General features: G+C 38.4%; 2 protein-coding genes across 2 annotated transcripts; both read right to left on the minus strand.

Moving 5' to 3' along the window:
- Nucleotides 1–5,038: 5,038 nt before the first annotated feature.
- LOC129438921 (sialic acid-binding Ig-like lectin 14) lies at nucleotides 5,039–14,045 on the minus strand (the record flags this gene model as incomplete). Its single annotated transcript, XM_073863365.1, has 8 exons — nucleotides 13,820–14,045; nucleotides 13,241–13,310; nucleotides 12,492–12,854; nucleotides 11,766–12,056; nucleotides 5,788–6,036; nucleotides 5,399–5,653; nucleotides 5,227–5,311; nucleotides 5,039–5,123 (listed from the first exon to the last, which is right to left on the minus strand). Coding segments are annotated over exons 2-8 (1,377 nt in total), but the record flags the coding sequence as incomplete, so codon positions are not given.
- A 2,912-nt stretch (nucleotides 14,046–16,957) lies between these two features.
- LOC129438452 (myelin-associated glycoprotein-like) lies at nucleotides 16,958–21,421 on the minus strand. Its single transcript, XM_073863201.1, has 6 exons — nucleotides 21,135–21,421; nucleotides 18,617–18,865; nucleotides 17,818–18,081; nucleotides 17,648–17,729; nucleotides 17,473–17,542; nucleotides 16,958–17,278 (listed from the first exon to the last, which is right to left on the minus strand). The coding sequence occupies exons 1-6, from the start codon at nucleotides 21,397–21,399 to the stop codon at nucleotides 17,216–17,218; spliced, it is 993 nt and encodes a 330-aa protein (XP_073719302.1). The 5' UTR covers nucleotides 21,400–21,421; the 3' UTR covers nucleotides 16,958–17,215.
- Nucleotides 21,422–25,706: the final 4,285 nt, after the last annotated feature.

Here is a 25,706-nt window from a genome sequence, read left to right on the forward strand (position 1 = left end):
CTGGCAAAGCCCCATGTTTGGATGGACTTTTGCCCAGTCATTGGAAAAGACTTGTTTTTGGATTTTAAGGAGAGTGTTAAAAAGTGTGCACTACCAGTGAGTCTAGGGGGAGCTGTAATTACTCTGTTACAGTACCTAAGAAAGGTGACCTTGAAGATATTAGATGCTGGCGTCCTGTTTCTTTACTTGGAACTGACTACAAAATACTTTCTAAGACTTTAACCAACAGAATTAAACTTCATATTTCCACAGTAATTCATGCAGACTGGTCATATTGCATCCCGGGATGAACCATTTTTGATAATCTTTTTTTTTAAATGGGACATAATTTATTTTGCAAGGATACATAAAATGTACATTCTTTAGATCAGAAGAGGGCCTTTGATTGAGTTTATCATGGTTTCCTTTTTAAATGCCTGGAGGCTTTTGGTTTTGGTCAATCTTTCATTGCTTATGTTAAACTGCTTCATACGGATGTTCTGGGCTTTGCACTAAGAGGTTGTTTACACTTGGCATTAACATGCGTTTTTGTCAATCGGATCACAAGTGGACGACGTTAATGCCAGGTGTAAATGATGTTCAAAACGTTTTGAGCTCGTCCACTTTCGACCACTTTTAACCACATTCAGAGGTAGTCGAAAACCCTTTCGATTGGATTGCTTTTGTAGTGTAAACGCACGATTGGTTGAATGTGTTCAAACAGCCACACGGACCGCCTTCTCTCCGCCCATTTATCTGATCTGAGGTACTGAACACAATGTTTTACTTCTTTTCTGACTTCTGGCGCGAACACAAGGTGAACAGCGCTATTTTTAGCTTTTCATTGATAAAACTAAAGCACCCGATCTCCGCAGTTTTATTTTGCAAGTAAGCATGTGAAAGTTGCCCGATCTTATTTCATGGTGCTGATATATGAGAGAAAGCTTTAACATATGCATGTACAAAACACTGTGCAGCATGTTTACTTACAACAAAAGCAGTGGACTCTTGCATATATTAGTTCGCGTCCATATAAACTTGTCATTACTCCCGCTCACATTCAAATGATAGCAGAGAGACTCACAAACCACCCCCTCACAGTATTTAGGACAGAAGCGGTCGAAAGTGGACAAAAGAGACAGATTTAAATACCAGACCTAAACGTGATGTATGTCTCTCGTCCACTTGTGATCTGATCGATCTTAATACCAAGTGTAAACAGTCCCTAAGTTGTATAAGGGGGCTACATGTCAACCTTTTAGCAAGAGATAGCTGGAGCGGCATTATTAAATTGCTTTAGCCATATAACCTCTGGTACGATTGAGTTTGTGTTCGGAAGCCGCACAACGGCCGGTGTGGACCGATACAACATTGGTATCTGAATGAACAAATGCAATATTGAGTAACGAGGTAAAGCAGAATAACCAAATATTTATCTAAATTCCACAATTAACGAAAATTACTATCATTTTGATTCATATTACAAATACATATTTTATTCATATTTTATCTTTTTGGAGTCAATCTTATTTCTGGTTTTATCATTTGTTACTATACCAGTATGTCATTGGCGGACAGGGGCTTATAAGTCCCGAATGTTTTGTCAAAAGCCATGAATCCTTTCAGATTTGTGAAATGAATGAATCCAGTACACTCTAAAAAACAAACAGTGCTATATAGCACCAAAACTGTTGCTTTGGATTGTAACCATAGAAGAACCATTTTTAGTGCCATATAGCTCGGTAAAGCACCTGTGTAGCACCTGTGTACCTAACCCTAACAATTCTAAGTACTCTTCTATACTGTAACAAAATAGGCTTCAAGATTAATAATGTTGTTTATTTCAAATTCCTAATCTACCTTCCTTATGTAACTTCAAACATATTTTGACTATTTTTGTATAAGAACAGTTAAAGTGTCATTGTCAAAAATTGTTATGTTTCAGTTTCAAAATGATAATACAGACAACACTAAGATAAAAAAATCATAAAGTTGCCATAAATGGTGAAAAAATATCCTTAGGGGACCATGCCTTGGAACCCATACATTAGGGCTAAGCCCCAAATGTCTACAATGTCTGGCTCCACCCCTGCTGTATGTTGTTTTTACAGGTTAAAAATATATTCTTTTTCGTTGTTCCAGTGACCACTAGGGGTCAATATTATACATTGTATAGTACACACATACAGCCTGGTTGTTTACACAAATAAATAGATTCTTTATTAATTACATAAACATTTCAGCAACAAAATATTGCAACTTGATTGAAAATAAATCTCTAGTATTTGGTATGTGTCACATTTAATGATAGTATGGATTCAAGCTGAATATTCAGTCTGAATTTCTAAATTGAAGAAATTAACTAGTATGGATATCAGTCCATAATTCTCAAGTCAACACTTAAAAAGCAGACAGAAAACAGTTACACTGTAAAAAGAAAAGTTGGATTAAACATACTTTAATTGTTAATGCCTAGAAATGCATGCTAATTTTAAAAAAAAATATTTTACGTGTTATCAATTGAAGGATTTAAAAAATGTCCCCTTTTTATTTAGAGTCAGAAAATGGAAGTTTATAAGTTTTTTTAAGAAGAGCCGTTTTCACTTCTTACAGTGTAGATGAATTAAAATAAAATATTAATTCTGGCTTAATTATTTTTTGTTACTATACGTAGTTTTTACATATTTTGAAATAAGTATTTTTCTTTGGCCAAAACTTTGTCAGTGCGAGGAAAAAAATGAAAAACTCCAGCGACCACTAGGGGTCAGTGTTACACATTGTATAGTACACACATACAATCTGGTTGTTCACACAAATGAATGGTATATTGGTTATTGGTTCACAATTACATAAACATAACAGCAACAAAATCTTGCAATTTGATTGAAAATATTTATCTAGTATTTGGTATGTGCCATTTAAAGACAGTGTGGATTCAAGTTTGCATTATTTTCATAAATTATACTAAACCTGATTGATTTTACTGCATGATATGAGAATATTCCAAAAAGCATCTTATGCACTGTTAAAACTCCTTCTGTAACACCACACTAACTCATATATGACTTTTAGCCTTCAAAGTAGTTATACAATAATTGTTTTGCACTTGATCAGAGACCACACAAGCATTAGAGCCAAATCAGCCAATCACAGCAGCGAATGTCTATTAGTTATAAAAATAGTTCAAATATAATGCTAAAAAGCAGTAGTTAGGTAGTTAGGGGCCAGTCATACCAAAAGCGTTTTAAACGCTAGGAAACGCAAGGCGTGACGCACTGCCTTTTTTTAAAAAGAGCAGTGCGACGCTGCTTTTTATATTGCTAAGCAACCACCGAGTCAGCTGTCTTGTCAATCAAATATTGAAGTGTGAGCACTCTTTTGCTGTTAATTGTCATATTAGCAGACACGTTAAAAAGAGGACGCTTGCTCTGACCTTGTTTGAGGGTGAAAGGTGCACAAACACACAGAAGAGAGTGAGCGAGTGGAGTCCGGTTCTTCAAAGCAACTGTAAACTTCCCCTCACCACAACGTAAGGCCCGCCTCTCCCCTCATTCGATTGGACAATGGAAAGACACGAATGACGTCGGGCGCTTCTCCGCTCTCAGCGCTCCTTCAAAAACGCGTGCGCGGCAGGTGGCAAAAAAACACAAGGCGCTCGGCACGCATAAACAGCGCGCACGCGCCCTGCCCATAGAATATCATTCAAAAAGGCGCCTGAAACTGCCATAAACGCTTTTGGTGTGACTGGCCCCTTAGGCTCAAAACTGATATAAGAAGAGGAAATGAAACTTTTGCTTTTAAAACAAAATCGTTATGCTACCTACACTGAATTAAGGAACCTAATTCTACGCCTTAATAAAAAAAAACACTACTTAGAAATAAATTGCACAGAAATTGCATAGCAATGAAAATAAATGGTGCGAGGCACTTTACATTTCTAATGATTAAAAACAGCAGTTGTGGAGTGTTCGGAGTGTCATGTGTGTTACTTGCATTTTCAAAATATGTGTTTATTGCATCATGTGAACCATGTGCATCACGTGTTTTGTCAAAACAAGCGCCTGCTGCACACGCGTCAAAATCGTTTATGATAAAAGAGACGCTCACGTTCACCAAATACACATAAGACACTCCATTAACACTAAACTCTGATTACGCATGAGATTATGTGATTATCTGGCAAACGCGAGTGACTCTTTTATCACAAACCGTCTAGACGCATCTGCAGCAGGCACCCACCTTGACAAGACACGTGATGCACACAGGATCTCTAGATGCACAGAACACATATTTTGAAAAAAACACACACAATGGGCTTACATACATGTTGTGACGAACTTCGCACCGAGCGCCCTCAAAAAAAGAAGTCACTGGACGCCACTGCAAAACAGGTTAATCGTGTGTTTTTTTTTACGTGTTAGCATAGACTGCTTCATCTTCATCTTGCCCACATGGCAGGTCATCACACTGTCAACAAGAAAATATATTACTGTCATATATTACACAGTCATAAATCATAGATCATTTAATTCATTTCAAATAACCCTTTTTAATTATAAACCTGCTGTGGCAAATGCAGACAAACCTGAGGCTGATATTTAATGTCACAGTTTTAACTATTGCTATACTAATGAACAATAAGTGACATGGCTATTCGGCTGTTAGCGTAGGCATAGCATTGAGCTTTAGTCACATGCAGCATACAAAGTAACACCTCCATTAAAGTGTTAATAAACTTCAAATGATCTGTCATACTGCTCACAAACAGAACAGAATGCACACAGGACTCCTGCTGTATAAAAGACTTTACTGTATGAAAGAAAAGCTTTTGTACCTACCCCCCAGTTCTCATAATCAACAAAGTCATCTTGGTTGTTTCTGTAAATATCATTGCTTTTCTCTTCTTTGCTAATAACAAAATAAGATACAAAGTATTATTAAATGTGTAAAATAAAATGTGTGAATAAAATGACAAATGTGTGTTTTGATAGATGTGTGAAGATAAAATATCGCAGTTGTGTTGTGTGAATGCCACTGGCCAGTTACAACGTGCACATCTTTCTAAGCCAGACTTTGGGGTTGTCTTCATTTCATTCGAGTCAGCTTTCAAATCCATCAAATGCTGTTCCTCAGCTCTGTGCCTACTTCAAAACAAATAGTGAAAGAGACTTTAAAAGAAAGACAAGAAACAAGAGAGAGAGAGAGAGAGAGAGAGAGAGAGAGAGAGAGAGGAGAAAAGTGTCTTACCAGTGTCTTTTGGCTACACAAACTAAAATGACCACCAAAGTAACTAAAACAGCAGCTGTGGCAACTGCAATATATATATTCATACCTGTAAAACAAAATAAATCATTACATTTTTTTTTTATAAAACCAGTGATACAGACATCAACATTTATATTTAAATATTAAGTCTCACCATGATTAGGGACTTGGAGAGTTATGACAGAGTTTCCCTCGCTGTTACTAGCAGAGCAATGGATAGCGTCAGGGAAACCCTCCCACCCCTGAAGGGTAAAGTTGGTAAGAAAACCATTTTGTTCAATGCTAGAGCTGGGGAAAACTCCTGAGGGACCAAGCCACTTGACTTCACTGGGTGGGTTGGAGTCCACGATACAAACACAGACTGTAGTCTCTGATTTGCAGGAAGACCCGTTTTTAATCTCAGGAGGATCTATAATAAATGGGTAGGTAGGTAGGTGGGTAGATAGATAGATATTAACAGTATAACTAACTGTAAGTACAATATTATTTTGAAACCTATATAAATTAATATAAGGCCCTTCATTTGTAGTGCATCATACTTACACAACACATTAATCTTCTGAGGACTGGAGCTGTTTTGTCCCTCTGTGTTATTGGCGGTGCAGAATATGGCTTCAGTATATCTGGTCACATTATTCAGTTTATAGTTGGGTCCATTAGCCAACAGAGATCCATTTAAACTAATCCACTGGAAATTAGCAGCTGGATTACTGTCACAGGAGCAGATCAGTTCAACAGATGTGTTCTCCTTCACCGGCGAGTTACTCTTCACATTTACATTATATGGAGGATCTGAGTGAGATAAAATGTTGATTCAATTTAATTAGGACATCACCAACTTTCTGAGTATCCAATGGTACTTCAAAATGGCATAGTGTAAGCACTTTAATTTTGTAGGGTGCAGACACCTTATCCAAAATGGAATCACAGATGAGTTGTTATGTGTCTGCATCCTGGTTCTTTGGTTTTCTTGTAATTTTTAATTAAGATTTTGTAAAGATTTGGTTAAAGTCACAATGAAATTGAAATTAATTTTAGTGGGAATATTGGGTGGGGGGGGGTATTGTCGACAAATTACTTATTTGTAAGTGTCATTATTTAAAAAAATTAATGTGCCCTCACAATATTTAATCAAAAATGCTAATTACCTCCCCTCCTCGAAACAATCTCTGTTTACTTTCAGTCACGAGAAATGGAAATGGAAAATTTTATATAATTTCAGTCGTTTCACTCGGATATACGTCACGACAGGGAAAATAAGACTATCACTATTTCCGTTTTATTGTGTCTTTAACATTTTAATACCACAGATGTTCTACAAATCCTTCAAATATATTTATAACACAAAAACCTCCATAAGTGTCATTTACAAATAACTGTTCTGCTATATTTTTGTCAGGAGCCCATCACCATCCACGTCATCAGTCACTCCTCCCACTTGCCACGCTTGAAAAGTTGTGTGGGGCTCGTATCTTCTCCAAGCTGGATCTGCAAAGTGCCTACAATCTGATGCGCATCTGTTGAAGTGACGAATGGAAGACGGCCATTGTGATCCTCTCAGGCCGCTATGAATACCAGGTCATGCCCTTTGGACTCTCTAACTCACCTGTTGTCAAGGCTACATGAACAAAGTCTTTTATGAATATCTCAACAGGTTTGTGATCTACATAGACGATACCCTCATATATTCTACCTCTCTCTCAGAACATCATTGTCACATAAACCTAGTTCTGGAAAAAAAGAGAGAGCATCAGCTATACCTGAAGTTGGAGAAGTGAGAGTTCCATACCACCACTGTACAATTCCTTGGGTACATCCTCAATCAGCATGAAGTACAAATGGACCAGAGGAAGGTGGAGACAATTCGCAACTGGCCCCTACCCACTACAGTAAAAAATCTTCAATGGTTCCTAGGGTTTACCAACTTCTACCGTAGGTTTATTAACAACTACAGCCTTATCAGTGCTCCCCTCAACTCTTCCTTAAATGGTTCACCCAAGTCTCTGTCCTTAACTCTTGAAGCCATTGCAGCCTTTAATTACCTCAAGGAAGCCTTTCTATCTGCACCAGTTCTCGTCCATCCCAATCCAGATCTCCCATTCTTCGTTGAAGTAGACGCTTCTTCTACTTGAGTCGAAGCGGTACTCTGCCAGCAGCAGGGGAATCCTACCAGACATGTGCCTTCTTTTCTAAAAAAACTGTCCCCGGGGGAGTGAAACTACGAAATAGGTAACTGGGAACTGCTCACCATCAAACTCGCTCTCGAGGAATGGAGACATTGGCTGGAGGGCGCTAATCATCCATTTGAGGTCATCACCAATCACCAAAATCTGGAATACCTTCGTGAAGCTAAGAGACTTAACCCACGCTAGGCCTGTTGGGTCCTATTCTTCAATCAATTCAACTTTACCGTAACCTACAGACTAGTAAGAAAGAACCTCAAAACAGATAACCCTCTCTCGTCTCCACAGTTCATTTTCTGAGGACCTCCAACCCAAAACCATTGTTCCTACATCCATGTTCGTCAGCCCGATAATTTGGAATATTGATGAGCAGATTACCCAGGAAAATGGGACTCGGCTTACGTACATCTCAAACAGGCTGTGTGGAGGCATCAAGACCAAGCCAACCGACATTGCTCTGATCTGCCTGGGCACCAACCTGGCCAAAAGATTTGTCTCTCCACTCTGGAAATCCACCTCCGCCAGCCCTGGCGCAAGCTGAGTCCCCGCTACATCGGTCCCTTCACTGTGCAGAGGCAGCTTAACGAAGTTAATTAAAAGCTCAACTTACCTCCCGAATACTTGATCTTGCCTTCATTTCATGTGTTACTGTTAAAACCCTTTAATGATCCTGTCTCTCCTCCTTCCACAGATCCTGACACCACAGCTGTGCCACCTCCTCCCATTCCTGTGAAAGAGGAGCCCATCTACCAAGTTCACATCATCATGGTCTCTCGGTGGTGAGGTCCTCGTGTGGAACACTTAGTCGACTGGGAGGACTATGGCCCTGAGGAACTTTTGTGGGTACCCGTGAATACATCTTGGACCCCACTCTCCTCAATCAGTTTCATACCAATCCCCCCGATATCCCAGGCAATTCAGTCAATCCTCCCACTTGTTCACTTTCTCCTGAGTTCTATTGTCTCGTCTTATTACTTATGGAAACTCAGACTCACCCATGCTACTCACCTGGAACTTACCCGCTGTTTTCCTCAGTAACCCAGAACTTCATATATCTATTATACTCACCTTTTATCCATCTGCATCAGTGTGTGTTTCAATAAAGGGTTGTTATACTTACCTTTAGTCTACTTCCTGGTTCTGAGCGTGACAACTGTAACCTACTTTCAGGGATTTTTTTTTTATTAAAGGATTGCATTGTTTTTACAACCCCAAATCAGAAAAAGTTGGGACACTGTAGAAATTGTGAGTAAAAAAGTAATGGAATAATTTACAAATCTTATAAACGTATATTTTATTCATAGTAGAATACAGATAACATATAAAATGTTGAAAGTGAGATATTTTGAAATGTTATGCCAAATATTGGCTCATTTTGGAATTCATGAGAGCTACACATTCCAAAAAAGTTGGAACAGGTAGCAATAAGAGGCCAGAAAATTTAAATGTACATATAAGGAACAGTTGAAGGACCAATTTGCAACTTATTAGGTCAATTGGCAACATGATTGGGTATAAAAAGAGCCTCTCAGAGTGGCAGTGTCTCTGAGAGGTCAAGATGGGCAGAGAATCGCCAGTTCCCCCAATGCTGCAGCGAAAAATAGTTTTCTGAGTTTCTCAGATAAAAAATGCAAAAAGTTGAAGTTATCATCATCTACAGTGCATAATATCATTCAAAGGTTTAGAGAATCTGGAACAATCTCTGTGCGTAAGGGTCAAGGCCAGAAAACCATACTGGATGCTGGTGATCTTCGGGCTCTTAGATGGCAATGCATCACATACAGGAATGCTACTGTAATGGAAATCATAAACATTGTCGGTGAACATAATCCACCGTGTCATTCGCCATTGCCAGCTAAAACTCTTTAGGTTAAAAAAGAAGCCATATCTAAACATGATCCAGAAGCACAGGTGTTTTCACTGGGCAAGGCTCATTTAAAATGGACTGTGGCAAAGTGAAAAACTGTTCTGTGGTCCAACAAATCAAAATTTGAAGTTTTTTTTTTAAAACTGGGACGCCATTTCATCCGGACTAAAGAGGACAATGACAACCCAAGTTGTTATTAGCGCTCTGTTCAGAAACCTGCATCTCTGATGGTTTGGGGTTGCATGAGTGCGTGTGGCATGGGCAGCTTACACATCTGGAAAGGCACCATCAATGCTGAAAGGTTTATCCAAGTTCTAGATACATATGATCCCATTCAGACGTCGTCTCTTTCAGGGAAGACCTTGCATTTTCCAACATGACAATGTCAGACCACATACTGCATCAATTACAACATCATGGCTGCGTAGAAGAAGGATCCGGGACTAAAATGGCCAGGCTGCAGTCCAGATCTTTCACCCACAGAAAACATTTGGCGCATCATAAAGAGGAAGATGCCACAAAGAATACCTAAGACAGTTGAGCAACTAGAAGTCTGTATTAGACAAGAATAGGACAACATTCCTATTGCTAAACATTGGTCCTCCTCCAGCTGTTCCTTATATGTACATTTAACTTTTCTGGCCTCTTATTGCTACCTGTCCCAACTTTTTTGGGAATGTGTAGCTCTCATGAAATCCAAAATGAGCCAACACTTGGCATGACACTTCAAAATGCATCACTTTCAACATTTGACCTGTTATCTATATTCTACTGTGAATAAAATATAAGTTTATGAGATTTGTAAATTATTCCATTCCTTTTTTACTTTTCTACAGTGTCCCAACTTTTTCTGATTTGGGGTTGTATGTTTTGTTGTTTTTGTTTTCTTGTTGGCCTATAACAGGTTTTGTTTTACTTCATGGTATCAGGGACCTTCAAATATGACTGGCACCAGCCAGTAGGGGGGCACTAAGGGCTCCACACTGCGACCAAATAATTCAACCGGTTTTTGAAACAGCGCAAGCATTTTTTACAAGTACTCATGCATGTGAGAGCTGCAAATATGGAATTTTCTTCTAATTGTTATTTTATGTTAAAGTACGAGCCCTTAAGTGTGCAGTGGTGGATTTGTGCATGGGCGACATGGGCAGCTGCATGCAGCGGAACGGGGCACCCGTAACAAAATAATGAAATGTGCGACCAGGTTTTTAGCACTCATTTGCATGACACGTCAATCATTTTATGCATTCCATGCGCTCTAATCTATGATGGATCTACACAGCCCCAGGAGAAGTCTAACACCATTTTAACACATCGCACTCAGAACCATGACAAGGGGTGGGGTCATTAGACCATGAAGAGATGAGAGATACAGAGTTTAGGAGAACTTTTAAATTAATACCTAAACCCATTATAGATGACAATAAAGGTTTTAGACATCAGGTGTCCAGGTCAGTAAAACTGGATAGAAGACGGGAAACGTGTAAGGATAAAAGTATTTTACTGTATATATTGTTTAATTAAATAATGTATGTTAACAGCAACAAATTAATTACAAATTAACTATAGTGTATTAAAGCAGACATAAATAAAATATGACTTTTTCCATGTGTAGGTGCTATAATTGGGTCCCCAGTGCTTCTATCAACCTAGAAATTGTGAAAAAGAGCAATCCAGTAAACCATTCTCAAGCATGTGAAAAAATAGCTAATTTAAATGGAGGGGGATAATGCCACCCCTTAATCTGCACAATCCAACAATTGCACTGCCATTTAGTGCAGAAATCAGCTCATTTGCATTTACAAAGGACACACCCAGAAATGGCACATTTTTGTTCACACCTACAAAGTGAAAATTTTAACATGCTATACTAAATTATCTGTGGGGTATTTTGGGCTTAAACTTCACATACACACTGTGGGCACAACAAATATTTATTTGAAATATAAAATGTATGCATATGGGTTGGGCACTTCAAATGCGGTCACTCTAGGGCACAACATTGTGTTATTCCGGGCCTGCATAAAATATACATATATCAATTTATATATTTCTATGTATAACAAGCATAATTGGCTGCGCATTAGAGTAATGCTGAATGTATAAACCTGAAATCAAATATATTTGTACATGCAGCAACTTTGACAATAAACCTTGTTTCACAGCAGTTTTACAAGGATACTGCCTTACAAACCCCAGTGTGACAAAGGGCACTGTAATAAGGAAAATGCACTAGAAAGATACAAGACAATGCTGAAATATATGTTGCAAGACATGAAAGATAAACACCTAATAAATTAATAAAAAATATATCTTTTTTGTTTTCTATATAGTTTTTGACATTTTCTGGGGACCCCTAGAACCTCCTGGTGGCCCCCTGGTCTATAACATGTGAACTGTATAAAACCTTTCATACTTTTTGTAAACTGGAATAAACATTCAAGTTGGAAAAAAACTTTTCTCATGCTTACATTTAACTTTGAGTGTTTTGCTGCTGGTCACGGTTTTCCCACCACTGAAGTGTGCAGAGCAGTTGAGAGGTTTATTATGATCTTCTCTGGAGGGTGTGAAGGTCAGAGATGATGTTAATTTCCAGTGACCGTCTTGTGACTGCGACTGACTTGTGTGCGTGCCGTTGGGGCTCCAAGTTAGCTGGGGCGGCGGGTCAGACGGGCAGGTGTGTGACACGACACAGGTAGCATTCGTTTCTTTCTGTGACATCACTTGGTCATTCACAGATATGATGGGTTGTTCAGGTGAATCTGGTAAATAGATTTTTATATTTAAAACTATTTATATGAAACGTCGATGTGATGTATTATACATTTATACAAATTAAAGCTGCAATCCGTAACTTTTTTGCTTAAAGACAAACAAAAATCAGTTATCCAGCAAGTATATAAAAAACTGTGTTTAAAACTTTCTTTTCGTCCTGATTTACAACAGTAAACTTGTAATCATGAAGGAAAGTTGGGCTATTGGGGTTCGATTTCAGTTTCACTGACATCATTAGACCTCAGTTTACGTATATAAATATATATGTAAAGTAACTTGCATTTTTTAATTTTTTAGCCCGAGACGGAGATAAAGATGCGAAAGTTAAGGATTGCAAGTTTAATCTAAATATGATGTTAAACATGTAAATAAGTAAAAATACCTGACATTTGTATGTGACAAATAGCAACAACTACTCGTACCTTTCACTGTAATAGAAACTTTATTGTCCTTGTATGAGTACTTGTCTGAATCTTTGATCTCGATGCGGAACATGTACGGTCCAGTATCGCTGGGCTGTAGAGAGTTGATTTTCAAAGTGCAGTTTTTATGATGCAGATCACCAAGAAGAGTAGAGCGACTCTTAAAATTTTCAATGATTTCGGAAGTCTCTTTGTGGTAGATTACAGATCCATCTTTGTACCAGATTCCTGTAAATTCGTTGTATGTCTTTCCTTCTGATGGGTAGTTGAACTTACAAGGGATCACCACACATGATCCAGACAGACCCACTATTGATTTTGGTATTTCAGCATTCCAAGGGTTCTTCTCACTAGCAGATGATGCTGAAAAGAAATTCAAATTTACATTTATGCATTTGGTAGACAAGTTCTCTAAAGTCCACTTTACCAAGTGAATTACAGACACTACACTTTCCACAATGGCAGCTTTATAGGTTATCTGATGAGAACCATCACATTTAAACACTTTTCTTTTTGCAGACATTGTCGTTTCGTACTGTAGACCCAGACATGAATCCCGGTCATTACTTATACACATAATAGTTTCTGTTTTCTGTAATGAATGATTCCCTTTGTTATTTCAGATTTTGGAGTTAAATATTATTCACTGGACATATATAGATCTACCAAACCTGACTTACTTGTATTAACTTATTGTCTCAATAATAAATAAAAAGATAAATCTTATAGACATACTTTATTTTACTAACCTCTTAGGTAGAGAACGAATGCAAAAAAACTGTTTAGGAAAATCACCATCTTTACATCAGAATGGAGCACCTGTAAATTTAAGGGGATTTTGTCAATTTAATTGCTTCTAGGTTGTCTTGCATAATTTCTATTTACACTTAAAAATGCTGGATTATTTTCAACCCAGCATTGGGTCAAAAAGGGACAAGCCCGGCCCGTTGGGTTGCAATTTAAATTTTAACCCATGCTGGGATGTCTTAACTCATTGTTGCGTCAAATAAAAACTTTTTTGGGTAAATTTAACCCAATGGCTGGGCTCGTCCCTTTTTCACCCAACGCTGGGTTTAAAATAACCCAGCTTTTCTGAGTGTACTGAAACAGAATGTAATGTCTATCTACATCAATTATGTATCCCAGTCTTTTCACACCCACAGTCACAAATCACCACTGAGTATTATTTTTTACAAAAAGTGTGAACATTTTAAGTCATTGTATTTTTAAATGGACCAAAACATCTGCACTGCATTAGTAGTAAGTCAAATAAAAGTAGGAGATTGCGGTAAAAGAGGTAAATAAATCTTGGCATCGCTGCCACATACCTTACAGTGTGTCCTTAAACCGTGTCCAAGCTGATATGCTGAAGATGTGGAGATATATAGAGATAAATAAGTTACTTCCTTTCTGCCGCAGCATGACAATAGTCTTAGTATTTTACCACCTTTACCACAATTGTAGAGAAGAACATTTACATGTGAGTCAGTGTGGCTTAACACATTTGGTCTTACTTCCTGTTGTTGAGGAGTAGATGATCAGTTCACCTGCAATTTAGAGACATCAACAGTAAAGTGTTGTCTGATATCCTCTTGTTAGACTTATTCTGTCCCTACAAAACTTTTTAAGGAACGTGAAACAACTGTTTGCAGTTTAACAAAATCTTTTTAAAAGTTCCTCCAGTGACTACTAGGGGTCAGTGTTACCTTGAAAAGGACACATGGCCTGGTTGCTGACACAAATCAATAGATTCATCTGAAATGAAACTTTTGCCCTCAAAACAGAACTGTTTTGGTAACTACGTTGCAGTATTAAAACGTGAATATCCTGATAATAAGGAACTTGATGCTATTGTCACAGGTCGGGACGGACCCGAGATAGCTAAAGGGTCACGCCCCTTCCTAGTTTCCACCTCGAGGAGGTCCCAATGCCACCCCAATGACCAGACACACAAGGTTAGAATGAAATTTAAAATAAACTTTATTTAAATTATTTAAAATTGTAAATTGAGAAGGGGGGAGGGGACTTAAAACAATAAAAGCCTCTTCTGGCCTCCAGGCAGGACTTCCTTTAAAGGGGAGGGGACGGGGCCTTTTGGGGTTTCTTCTATCCGTGGCGCCCTCAGTTATCCTGGAGGCAGAACCTCAAAGGGGAATGGATTAAAAGTATGGTCCGTACTCGTTATTCCACGGGTGCACATCTGCAACACAGAATGGTTTCTTTGTGATTAATTGTAACTTCTCTCTCTCTTACAGTCAGCTGATGACAGTGGATCCGGTAAGTATTCGTCGGAGGTCGAGCCCGTAGTCTTCTCCTCCTTTCAAAGGTGGTTGCTAACCGTGGATGTGGTGGGTAGCTTTCAGGTAACTGCAGTCGTTTTCCTCTTTTGGGGGGGGCTCGGAGCTGTAACAAAAGATCACACTTCACCTTTAACTGTAATTATTCCTTACTTGCAGGAGGCGGCAAAAGTGGGTACGGTAAGTACATTTACAGGTAACTGACTCGTCGCTTTCTTCCTGTAGGGGGGCTGGGGGCTGTAACACAAGATCACACTGCACCTTTAACTGTAATGTTTCTTACTTGCAGGAGGCGGCAGCAGTGGGTACTGTAAGAACGTCTACGGGTAACTGACTCGTCGTTCTCCTCCTTTAGAGGGCTGTAACACAAGATCACACTTCACCTTTAACTATAACTTCTCTTACTTGCAGGTGGCGGCAGCAGTAGATGCGGTAAGTACGTTTTCAGGTAACTGACTCGTCGTTTTCCTCCTTTAGAGGGCTGGAGGCTGTAACACAAGATCACACTTCACCTTTAACTATAACTTCTTACTTGCAGGTGGCGGCAGCAGTGGATACGGTAGGTTCTTTTACAGGTGGCTGGCTCGTTGTTTTCCTCCTTTAGAGGGCTCGGGGCTGTAACACAAGTTTACCTTTTACTATAATTTCTCTTACTTGCGGGTGGTGAATAAACGGTGGGTACGGTGAGTACGTGTGTAGTCTTCCTTTCCCAGGGCCTTAGTTGGGCCCGGGGGAAAATGGGTACCGTCACTGTCGAGCCGAACGCTGCCCTCTCCTTCCCACACGTGGGATTTACTGGACTTGGGCGCACCTTTGGAGAGGCTCCGTGACAGGCAGTTAATAACCCTCTCAGCTTCAGCAGTGCAATAACTTCACTCACAGGTAAACCAACACTCTGAATTGTACTCACATACGATCTTTACTTTCTGTACCCTCTTCTACCGTCACCACCGTGATACACGTTGTTCGGGCCGGAGACCCCGTAGTGTCTCACCGGCCTCCACACTGGGCTGTTGGACAGCGTATGATAGACTGGCACTTCGCCCGCCACACAGCGTCCTCTTCGTTCTGATATAGCCGACTCCGACCAATGATAGCTTCTGACAACAAGTACACAGCACTTCACTGCAATACAATCACTTTGTACACACTCACTCTGTAAATCCAGACTCACCCATGACACACTTGGTGAACAATAAGGTCAGGCCAGGGTCTTTCGTGGAGTCGGTTGAAGAATCCGCGGGGCGCTATAGTGAAGCAGCCAGAGGTTGAAAGGCAGCTGGTACACTACTCCCAGTGGTGTTGCGTTCCCGGCTCTCCCACCGCCCAATTCCGTGATGGGGCCGCTACGTCAGTTTCTACAACTCACACATACGTCAAAACTGGTATATTTGATGCACACGTTTCACTTTATACTTTCAGTACGCACGAGTGATGCTCACACTTCATCTCTTCATCTCTTCGATTCCCCCACTGTTTGGTTTTCCTTCGTGTAACACCTAATCCAATAGCTGTCATCAAATGGTTCCACATACACCTCTATAGGACAAGTGAGACAGTATTCTTAAATGCAACAGAGGTTCGAATCATACTCAGCCAAGCCAAATAGTCCTCCGTCTTGGTGTCCAAAACACCCGCTTCACTGCTCCAATGCAACGTTCCTACTGCACCGCCACAACACACACCAACTTCACAGCCACACTCGTGACCAAACTCAACTCTGTAGTGCTCCTTATATAAACGGCCTCCACTCCTTCTTTTCGGCTCCTTCGGCCGTCTTCTTTCCGCTCGCTTAGCAATCCCCGGATCAACGGCGCCTTCAGAGGAGTGGACGTTTAATCCGCCCTTTGGCGGAGCGGAGCTTACTCCAAAATCAACTCTGTTCTCATTGTGTTTCACAGGTCTATTTATATTGCCCGTCCTCATTTCTCTTCCAATCGTGGGTTGCCACTAATCCTGCACACCTGTTTCTAATAAGCCCCGAATTGTGTTGTCAGGGAGACCAGGAAGTAAAAGTGTTTTAAAAATCGGGTCCGAGCGGAAACCATCTTCATGCGGAACCAATCTCCGCCACTTTTGGTTCCGCCCTACAATAGTCACCCTGTGACACTATGCCTGCCATGCCATCAAATTAAACTCAGCATACAAACACTTGAAAATATGTTTTTTTTATTAGAAATAAATTGCACAGAGATTACATGTCTTGAGGCACTGCTTTGCTTTCATGTTTTTAAACAAACAGGTTAACCAATACCACAAAATAACAATACATTCTTGCAATATTAACATTTTAAATAAATATTACTATTATAATTATTTAGAACATGCAGACATAATAACATATTCAAATGTAAGTATATTGTCATCAGAGTTAGCCATTAAGTTACACTTTAAACATTCAGTATAATTATTTTAAAGTGTTTATTTTTATGTGTTAGCGTAGATTGCTTCGTCTTCATCTGGCTCACATGGCAGATGTCCGTCATCACACTAATCAACAAGATAAAAAGTACCTTTATAAAGTGGCGTCTCTGTTAGTGCAAACAAAACTTTAAACACAAGTTGCATCCTAAAGCAACACCTCAATTAAGTGCCAATAAACTTCAAATGAACTGTCAAACTGCTCATAAACTGCACACAAGACTCTTGCATTTATTGTATTAAAGCAAAGCATTTCTACCTACCCCCCAGTTCATATTAACACGTGGGTCCTCTTGGTAGTTTGTGTAAATGTCATTGGTTTTCTGTCTTTTGCTAATTTAAAAAAGAAATAAAGATAAAAAGCATTAATATGAGAAAGAAAGAGGGAGAGAGAGAGAGAGAGAGAGAGAGAGAGAGAGAGAGAGAGCAGTGTCTTACCAGTGTCTTTTGGCTACACAAACTGAAATGATCACTAAAATAACTAAAACAGCAGCTGTGGCAACTGCAATATATATGATACCTGTAAAACATTTAAAATTATTATATATGTTCATCAAATCAGTACATTGTTTGAAAAAACATCAACACATTTGAATATAAAGTCTTACCATGATAAGGCACTTGGAGAGTTATGACAGAGTTTCCCTCGCTGTTACTGGCAGAGCAATGTACAGCATTGGGGAAACCCAGCCACCCCTGAAGGGTAAAGATGCTAAGAAAACCATTTTGTTCAACACTAGAGCTGGGGAAAGCTGTCGAGGGACCAAACCACTTGACTTCACTGGGTGGGTTGGAGTCCACGATACAAACACAGACTGTGGCAGAAAGAAGCTCATATTTGCAGGAAGACTCGTTTTTAATCTCAGGAGGATCTATAAAGACAGACAGACAGACAAACAAACAATCAGTTATACTCTTTTAACTAACTGAGGCCCTTCATGTGTAGTACAACCAGACTGTAAAAAATATGGACGTAGTGTCCGTGACGTCACCCATAGGTTTTCTTTCTTTTTTAAGCTTAAAGTAGGCGATGCCTGCCTTGGCTATCTTGGCCACGTGTCATCGCGCATCACTTGTGGATAACCGAAAATGGGTAAAAAGGCAGGATGTCGGTGATTCTGAGGTGGCTGGTTGCTAAAACCATGCTCGTCTAGCTCAAATCTAGTGACAGCAGTGGCAGTTCACCTGTCACTCAAGTGGCCACGCCCTTAATTATGCTGAACTGTAAGGCTTAATGTAACTTAAATGGATGAGTTACATTCACCCCCCTCGTGAAGTGCAAACATCTCGGTTACCTATGTAACCCTAGTTCCCTGAAGGAAGGGAAGGGAGACATTACGTGCTTCCCAATACATCGGTTACGACATGACGTCGTAGTGACCGAACAATTTTGCTGTTCATACTTACACAACACATTAATCATCTGAGGACTGGAGTTGTTTTGTCCCTCTGTGTTACTGGCGGTACAGGATATGGCTTCAGTATATCGGGACACATTATTTAGTTTATAGGTGGTTCCATTAGCCAACACAGTTCCATTTAAACTAATCCACTGGAAACTAGCAGGTGGATTACTGTCACAGGAGCAGATCAGTTCAACAGATGTGTTCTCCTTCACCGACGAGTTACTCTTTACATTTACATTATATGGAGGATCTGAGTGAGATAAAATGTTGACAAGAGTTAGTTAGTACATCACTAACTTTCTGAGTATCCCATTGTGTAAAATTGCCAAAGTTTACTGTCAAACATTCAACTCTTAAAGGCGCTCTAAGCGAATCTGTGTGACATTACTTTTTGTTAATGTTTGAACTGTATTTAAACAAACGGAGCGTAGCTAACTCCTCCCCTGCCCCTCCCTGCCATGCATTCATGAACTCGCCCAACCCCCACCCCCAAATCCTTCTTGTCGTTTATTGGCTGGAACACTTTATTATCGTTTCTGATGGTAGGTTTGGCCACTTTGTTTTTATTGCAGTTTGTGGAGCCTAGGCTGTCTACAGAGATCGCGTTGTTTTACAGTTTGATCAGCAGACAGGCAGCAGCAGATAGTGAGGAGATGTTTGCTGTATGTAACAAAAATGTTTTATGTTCTAAAATGTGTGAATTCGCTTAGAGCACCTTTAACAATAAAGGCAATAATAAAGCAATACACCCCAAGAAGCAGTGGGTTACCAGTGCATTTTATAACGGCTAAGGGGCGTTGTTAGGCACGACGCGAAGCGGAGTATATATTTATATATTATATATATATACTTTGTCCAGCTGATTACTATCAATATCTGTAATGTTTTCAACTACTTGTAAATCGTGAGAAAATTGCTATTCAAAACATGTGACCCTTTGTCACCGCCTTTACTGACGTAAAAACCACATGACAACAGTGGTCGAGTTCGAAAAAATAAAATGGGGGCCAAGGAAGCGTCTGGAGCACAAATTTAGTGTAAATAAAGGTATATTTTCACTTTTTACACATTTTAATTGCATTTCTAGCGAGAAATTAGTATTGTAGTTTTCAAATATGTGATTAGTTATCACAAAGGCGCTCTTTGTTTAAGTCTCTTTGAAGTGCGTCCGAAAGCCTTTCTCTGAGCTGCCTTCATGCCTTCGAAGTCATTTCCTCATGAGGCAGCAAGGCAACAAGTCACTGCCTTGAGTTTTCAGACGCAGCAAGTGTCATGGACAAATGCGGAACTATGTGTTAGCGCCTGTCGGGCTACGCGCTTGCTTATGAACTTATGGGTTACTCTTTACCATCTTCCACTGGTTGTGTCAGCAAAGACAGCTCCCGTAAGGGTACGGGCCAACCAAATGACCCAAGTCTGTAGAAACTTTTTTCACTACAAAGAACTATTTGTGAAACAAAAAGTTTCTTCATATGAAAGTTCATTTTGTAACCATACAGCCAAGACACCGGCTGTTTCTCAATTCCAAGAACGCAAAGAACGGACTTGCGTTCTCATGGAGATCGGTCTTGCCAGGCGTATTTTCATGCGTCCTCTGTACTTGCGTTCTTGAGAATTGGATTTGAACTTCGACAGTTAAGTGCAGACACTTACTCAATGTTACTTTCAAATGAGGATTAATCTTTTAACCCTTTCCCTGCCATTGAAATGTTATCTCGTCAATTAAGGGAAAACATTTCCTTGCCAATGACGCTTTCCTGATGAGTTTTTACGGTAATCTGCAATTGTCCACTCGATGGCGCTCTTAACCTATTTATAAAAAACTGAAGCAAAAATTTAATTTTAAATATTTTAAACTCTGTGTATATGTTGATCATCTTTCCTAATCTGATCTCTAACAAAATTTCTTTACAAAAATGCAATAATTTTAGCTTTTTGCTCGAGAGAAACCTACCCATATTTAAGAGGTTAAAACAGCCCAGAATAGGTTTATTTATTAACCCAACATTTGTTCTCTTCAATATTTACCTAGGATAGGGTTAAAAATAACTCAGACGAATTAAGAGTGAAGTTTCAATTAATCCACTTAATTTGTTAAGTAAAAGTAACATAAGAATGAAATGCTGCATTTATATTTATTATTTCAGCCAAACACAATCAGAGTTATATTAAATAATATCCTGGCTCTTTTCAGATAATGGCAATGGATAGTGCCCCATTTTTAACCTCCAAAAATAGCATCCATTCTTTAAAAAAACTAATTCATACAGTTATTAAATGTCTCCCAAGTTGAAGTGATGGGCCTGTGTAAGAAAACGACCATACTCGCATTCACAAGAGAGCTGGGGTCAGGTGGAGGGATGACATCTGATCCAGCTTTACAAACACTCATTGCTTTACAGAAAACATATGGAATAGTTGTGATGGATATTATTTAAAATAACTTAAAATAACTGTTTGGCAGTAAGAAGAAAGTCATATACAGGCTTGAGGGTGAGCAAAATATGGGCTTATCTTACATTTAACTTTGAGTGTTTTGTTGCTGGTCACTTTCTTTCCAGTACTGAACTCTGCAGAGCAGACGAGAGGTTCATTGTGATCTTCTCTGGAGGGTGTGAAGGTCAGAGATGATGTTAATCTCCATTGACCGTGGTCTTGTGGCTGAGAATTACTTGCGAGAGTGCCTTTATGGCTCCAGCTGAGACGTGGCGGGTCAGACGGGCAGGAATGTGACACGATACAGGTAGCGGTCATCTCTCTTTGTGACATCACTTCCTCCTTCATTGAGATGCTGGGTTGTTCAGGTAAATCTGGTGAATCAGTTTGGGTATTTATAATGTTTAAATTTTAAGCAGATATCCTAAAGCTCATCTGAATGTGATTTTGAAAATTGGGGGAAATATTATATTTAACGTTTAATATCCTTACCTTTTACTGAAATAGAAACTTTATTTTCCCTGTATAAGTACTTGTCTAAATCTTTGATATCGATGCGAAACATGTACGATCCAGCATCTCTGGGATGTAAAGAGTTGATTTTCAAAGTGCAGTTTTTGTGATGCAGATCACCAAGAAGAGTAGTGCGACCTTTGAATTTGTCGATTTTTTGGAAGTCTCTTTGTGATAGATTACATCAGATGCATCTTTGTACCAGATTCCTGTAAATTCTTTGTGTGTCTTTCTATCTGATGGGTAGTTGAACTTACAAGGAATCACCACACATGAGCCAGACAGACCCACTACTGATTTTGGTATTTCGGCATTCCAAGAGTCATCACTAGCAGATGATGCTGAAAAGAAATTCAGATTTACATTCATGCATTAGACACTTTCTCCAAAGTTTTTCAAACTTAAAGGCAGGGTCCATGATCTCTAAAAGCCAATGTTGACATATGAAATCACTTAAACAATCACGCCCCTACCCCAATAGAATCTGGACCTTCTGTTGATAGACCCGTCCCACACATATGCAACCCAGGCAACGATATGGTTTAGTAGCTGATTGGCTACAAGTGTGTTTTGGTAGTCGGCTCGACTCTCTTTTCCAAAGCGTTTTTCAGATATCGTGCACTTTGCCTTTAATACTTTACCTATTAGGCAAAGTTTTGCATTTGTGCTTGTGGGTCACCTACTGGCAAACAAGGGTATTGCAATACTTTGAGATTAACGAGAGAGGCTCATTTCTATTTCATTAATAGCTTAGACAAAATCATTTGTCTCTGTTCTGGGGGGCACTGCATACAGGGACAGTACAGTAGTGCTTTTTGTTGATTTTTAGGAAAGTTTATTTAACAATGAATGTCTTTTCCACATGCCAGCTTTATCTGATGAGAATAATAAACAGTTTCTTAATAAAAACAGTTTCTTTTTTGCAGACATTGTCGTGATACTGTACCCTGTAAGTACAGTATCATGTGTCTCAGTCATTATTGTACACATAATAGTTTCTGTTCCACAGACGTCTGAAACTAGACTGTGATTCCTGTCAGGAATGATTCACTTTCCTATTTTAGATTTTGTATGGAGCTAAATATGAGACTATAATAGATGGAAACATTATGTGAAAACAGGATGAAGCATTGACTCTGTATTAGGACGTGACATTTTATTAACTTGTTTTAATAATAAATAAAAAGATAAATCATAAAGGCCTACTTTATTTTACAAACCTCTTAGGCAGAGAACAAATGCGAACAAACAGCTCGAGAAAACCACCATCTTTACATCAGAATGGAGCACCTGGAAAATGTAAGGGGATTTTAGCAATTAAATGGCTACATTGTACTAAAACAAACTGTGGCGGTTTCCCAAAGAGGGGTTAGATTAATCCAGATATGGCAATTTTATAGGACATTTAAGTAAATAAAAAAACTTAGAAAAAAAACATTACTGGTGTGCATCTTGAGACGAAACAATAACACTGATGTATATTAAGATGGGTCAAGGTAAAATGTTTTTAAATGAAGTCACCTCAAACATGTATTTTAGTCTGGGACTAGACTTGAGCTCTGTCTGGAAAATCCCGACAGTGCATAATGTATATCTATAACACTGCTGCATAGACGCATTTTTACAGTTTAATCAAAATTACAATTAATTGAAGTTGCTATTGTTTATAAAATTAAGTTAAATTAGCTTATGTTATTTAAACTTTAGTTTTTTAACTCCTTACTAATCAAGCCATTTCAAATTAGTTTTCATTTTTAAGTTGATTAAACTTAAAAATTTAAGTGCAACAAGAAATTTTTACAATGTATGCCTTTCTGCGCTGTGATGGAGGTGTTAGCATGTCTAATAAAATCAGTCATAAACACAACTGCACAATCTAATGTTTAGTGTCTTATTAACTCACTGTCATCCAATGTCTGCAACACATTTTGTCCCTCTCTTCATCTATCGTCCATTTGCTATTTTATAAAGAAACTCTAAACCCTACTGTAAAAGTCATGATCACTACTCCTAACACTTTTTGACCTTAAGAGCTCTTATAAGTCCTAAGATGCTTTCTGAATAACTTTCATCTTTACTATCAATCTTCTCTTTAATTCTCTTTGAATGCCTATTTCAAAGAATTTTGCAACTCTTTGCACTAAGAAATTTCATAAATACATGCCTTGGTTTCATAAAATAAGTTTAAAAAATCTTGTCACTTACGTTAGTGTGTCCTCAAACAGTGCATTAGCTGATATACAGAAGATGTGAGGAGCTTCAGATACAGTAAGAACTTCCTTTCTGACACATGCATGACATTTGTCTTAGTAAGATCAAAATCACCCCCTATAGAGTCACCTTGACAATTGTTTCTTTGTTGTTGTGCTGTGTATATTTAATTTACTGTATATGTTCACATCGGTCTCTATAGCATCCTAAGTGTACATAATAGGTAAAATCTGTAGTCTAATAATATAAGAATATAAAGCCTTGATATAGTTTGCTCGAATGAGGAAAATTGCACATTGCTCTGGTTGCTTTTTTGTCCGTTTATCCACCAGGATCAGTGAACTGATCATTTCTGCTAAATATGTTTTTTATGTATCATTTATGTCCATAGCATAAATTAATTGTGATGCATACAAGTAGACAATTATAAACATGCATTTGCATTGTGAGTAAATACATTATTGTTTTTAGTAAAGCTTATGTTTGAAATATAAAAAAGTATCATTTTAACTCATCATAGATAACACAGATACCCTGTTCAGATGTCAAAAAGGAAGTCAGCTCTTCACTTGCAAGAAAAAGAAAAGAAAGAAAGAAGAGAAAAAGTTTGTGTGTCAAAAGTCTTTGGGGGATGTCAGAAAAGTGTTAGCCCTACATCAGACTTAGTGTAAAATGTGTACTTCCATACTTTGAAAAACCCTGGTTTAAAGCAAAACTAATATAAACATTTCTGCCCTAGTAACACTAATAGAAAATCACCTAATTTAAAAAAAAATCACAATGCAAACATTTTGAAAAAAAAAGATACCGTAGTCAAAACCAATGTGTCAATGTGCCTTTCATTGTGGCCACTTTGTGGTCCTGATGCTTACCTTTTAAACACGATGTGGATTAGATGACTCTTACATTATTGGCAAAAATATCAAGCAAAAACAAATCTAAAAATTTAGTCCTAACTGAGAAGTTACTTAGATTGTGTTTATTTAATGCATATGGACAACAAATGCCTAAATAATCCTCTAGCTCAGTTGGTATAGCATCAGATTAGAATCTCAAAGATCATGAGTTCGCTCTCATAATGATAAAAATATAAAAGTAGGCCTTGTCGTCTTTGTCCTAATCACAGCTCCCGCTTCAAAAAATAAATCCATCTCCCTCCAACTTGGTACTATACTGATTTTGGTGGTAACGCTTAAAAAAAAAGTTTATCACGTTTTGGAGCCAAACTCTTCAAATGATTGTTCAATAAGTGGTGTAAAAATTGTATTAATGTAAATTATTGTAAACTTTATTAGATTAGCTTTTAAAAACATGTTCATGTTTTATTTCAGATATCATTAATTATGGTTGTGATTTTTATATTTATTTTTTAATATAATTAAATTCATGGTTTATCAAATTCTTATGTATTGACAACAATAAACAATGTAGAGGAAATGGTTAGTTGATTTATTATTTATGCACAGACATCAGAATGTAGAGGTTAGGGGAACCTTCTGGGAACCTTCAGAAAAATTTCTGGGAACATTCTGGGAACGTTTCCTGCTGGTTAACGTAAATAGAACGTTCCCTTTAAGTTCCTAACAGGAACGTTCTGGAAACCTACCAGGAACGTTCTGTTTACGTTAAGAAAACTTTCCTGGCTAACCAGCAGGGAACGTTCTACACTGTAAAAAAAATTCCGTAGAAATTACAATTTTATTCCAGCTGGGTTGCCGGTAATTTACCGTAGATTTAAATTTATGTTATTTACTGGCAAGAGTTTGTTCAAAGTTGAATACATTTTAAATATTAACAAGTCTTTATCTTTACAGAATAAAACTATACAATAACAGCCGCATGCAAAGCATTCTGGGAACCAGAAATCATCATCAACCTTTTTCTGTTTTTTGCTTCAGATTTTATTTTCCAGAATGTTTTGCTTGATGCTG

Source organism: Misgurnus anguillicaudatus, chromosome 24, assembly GCF_027580225.2.
Source record: "Misgurnus anguillicaudatus chromosome 24, ASM2758022v2, whole genome shotgun sequence".
Classification (NCBI taxonomy): domain Eukaryota; kingdom Metazoa; phylum Chordata; class Actinopteri; order Cypriniformes; family Cobitidae; genus Misgurnus; species Misgurnus anguillicaudatus.

Coding starts and splice junctions, on each gene's coding strand:
- LOC129438452 (XM_073863201.1), bottom strand. CDS start 21,399: ATGAAGGAGGAAGTGATGTCACAAAGAGAGATGACCGCTACCTGTATC. Junction 18,082..18,616: donor TCAGATGATTAATGTGTTGT/GTAAGTATGAAC, acceptor CTGTCTTTATAG/ATCCTCCTGAGATTAAAAAC. Junction 17,730..17,817: donor TCTCCAAGTGCCTTATCATG/GTAAGACTTTAT, acceptor AATGTTTTACAG/GTATCATATATATTGCAGTT.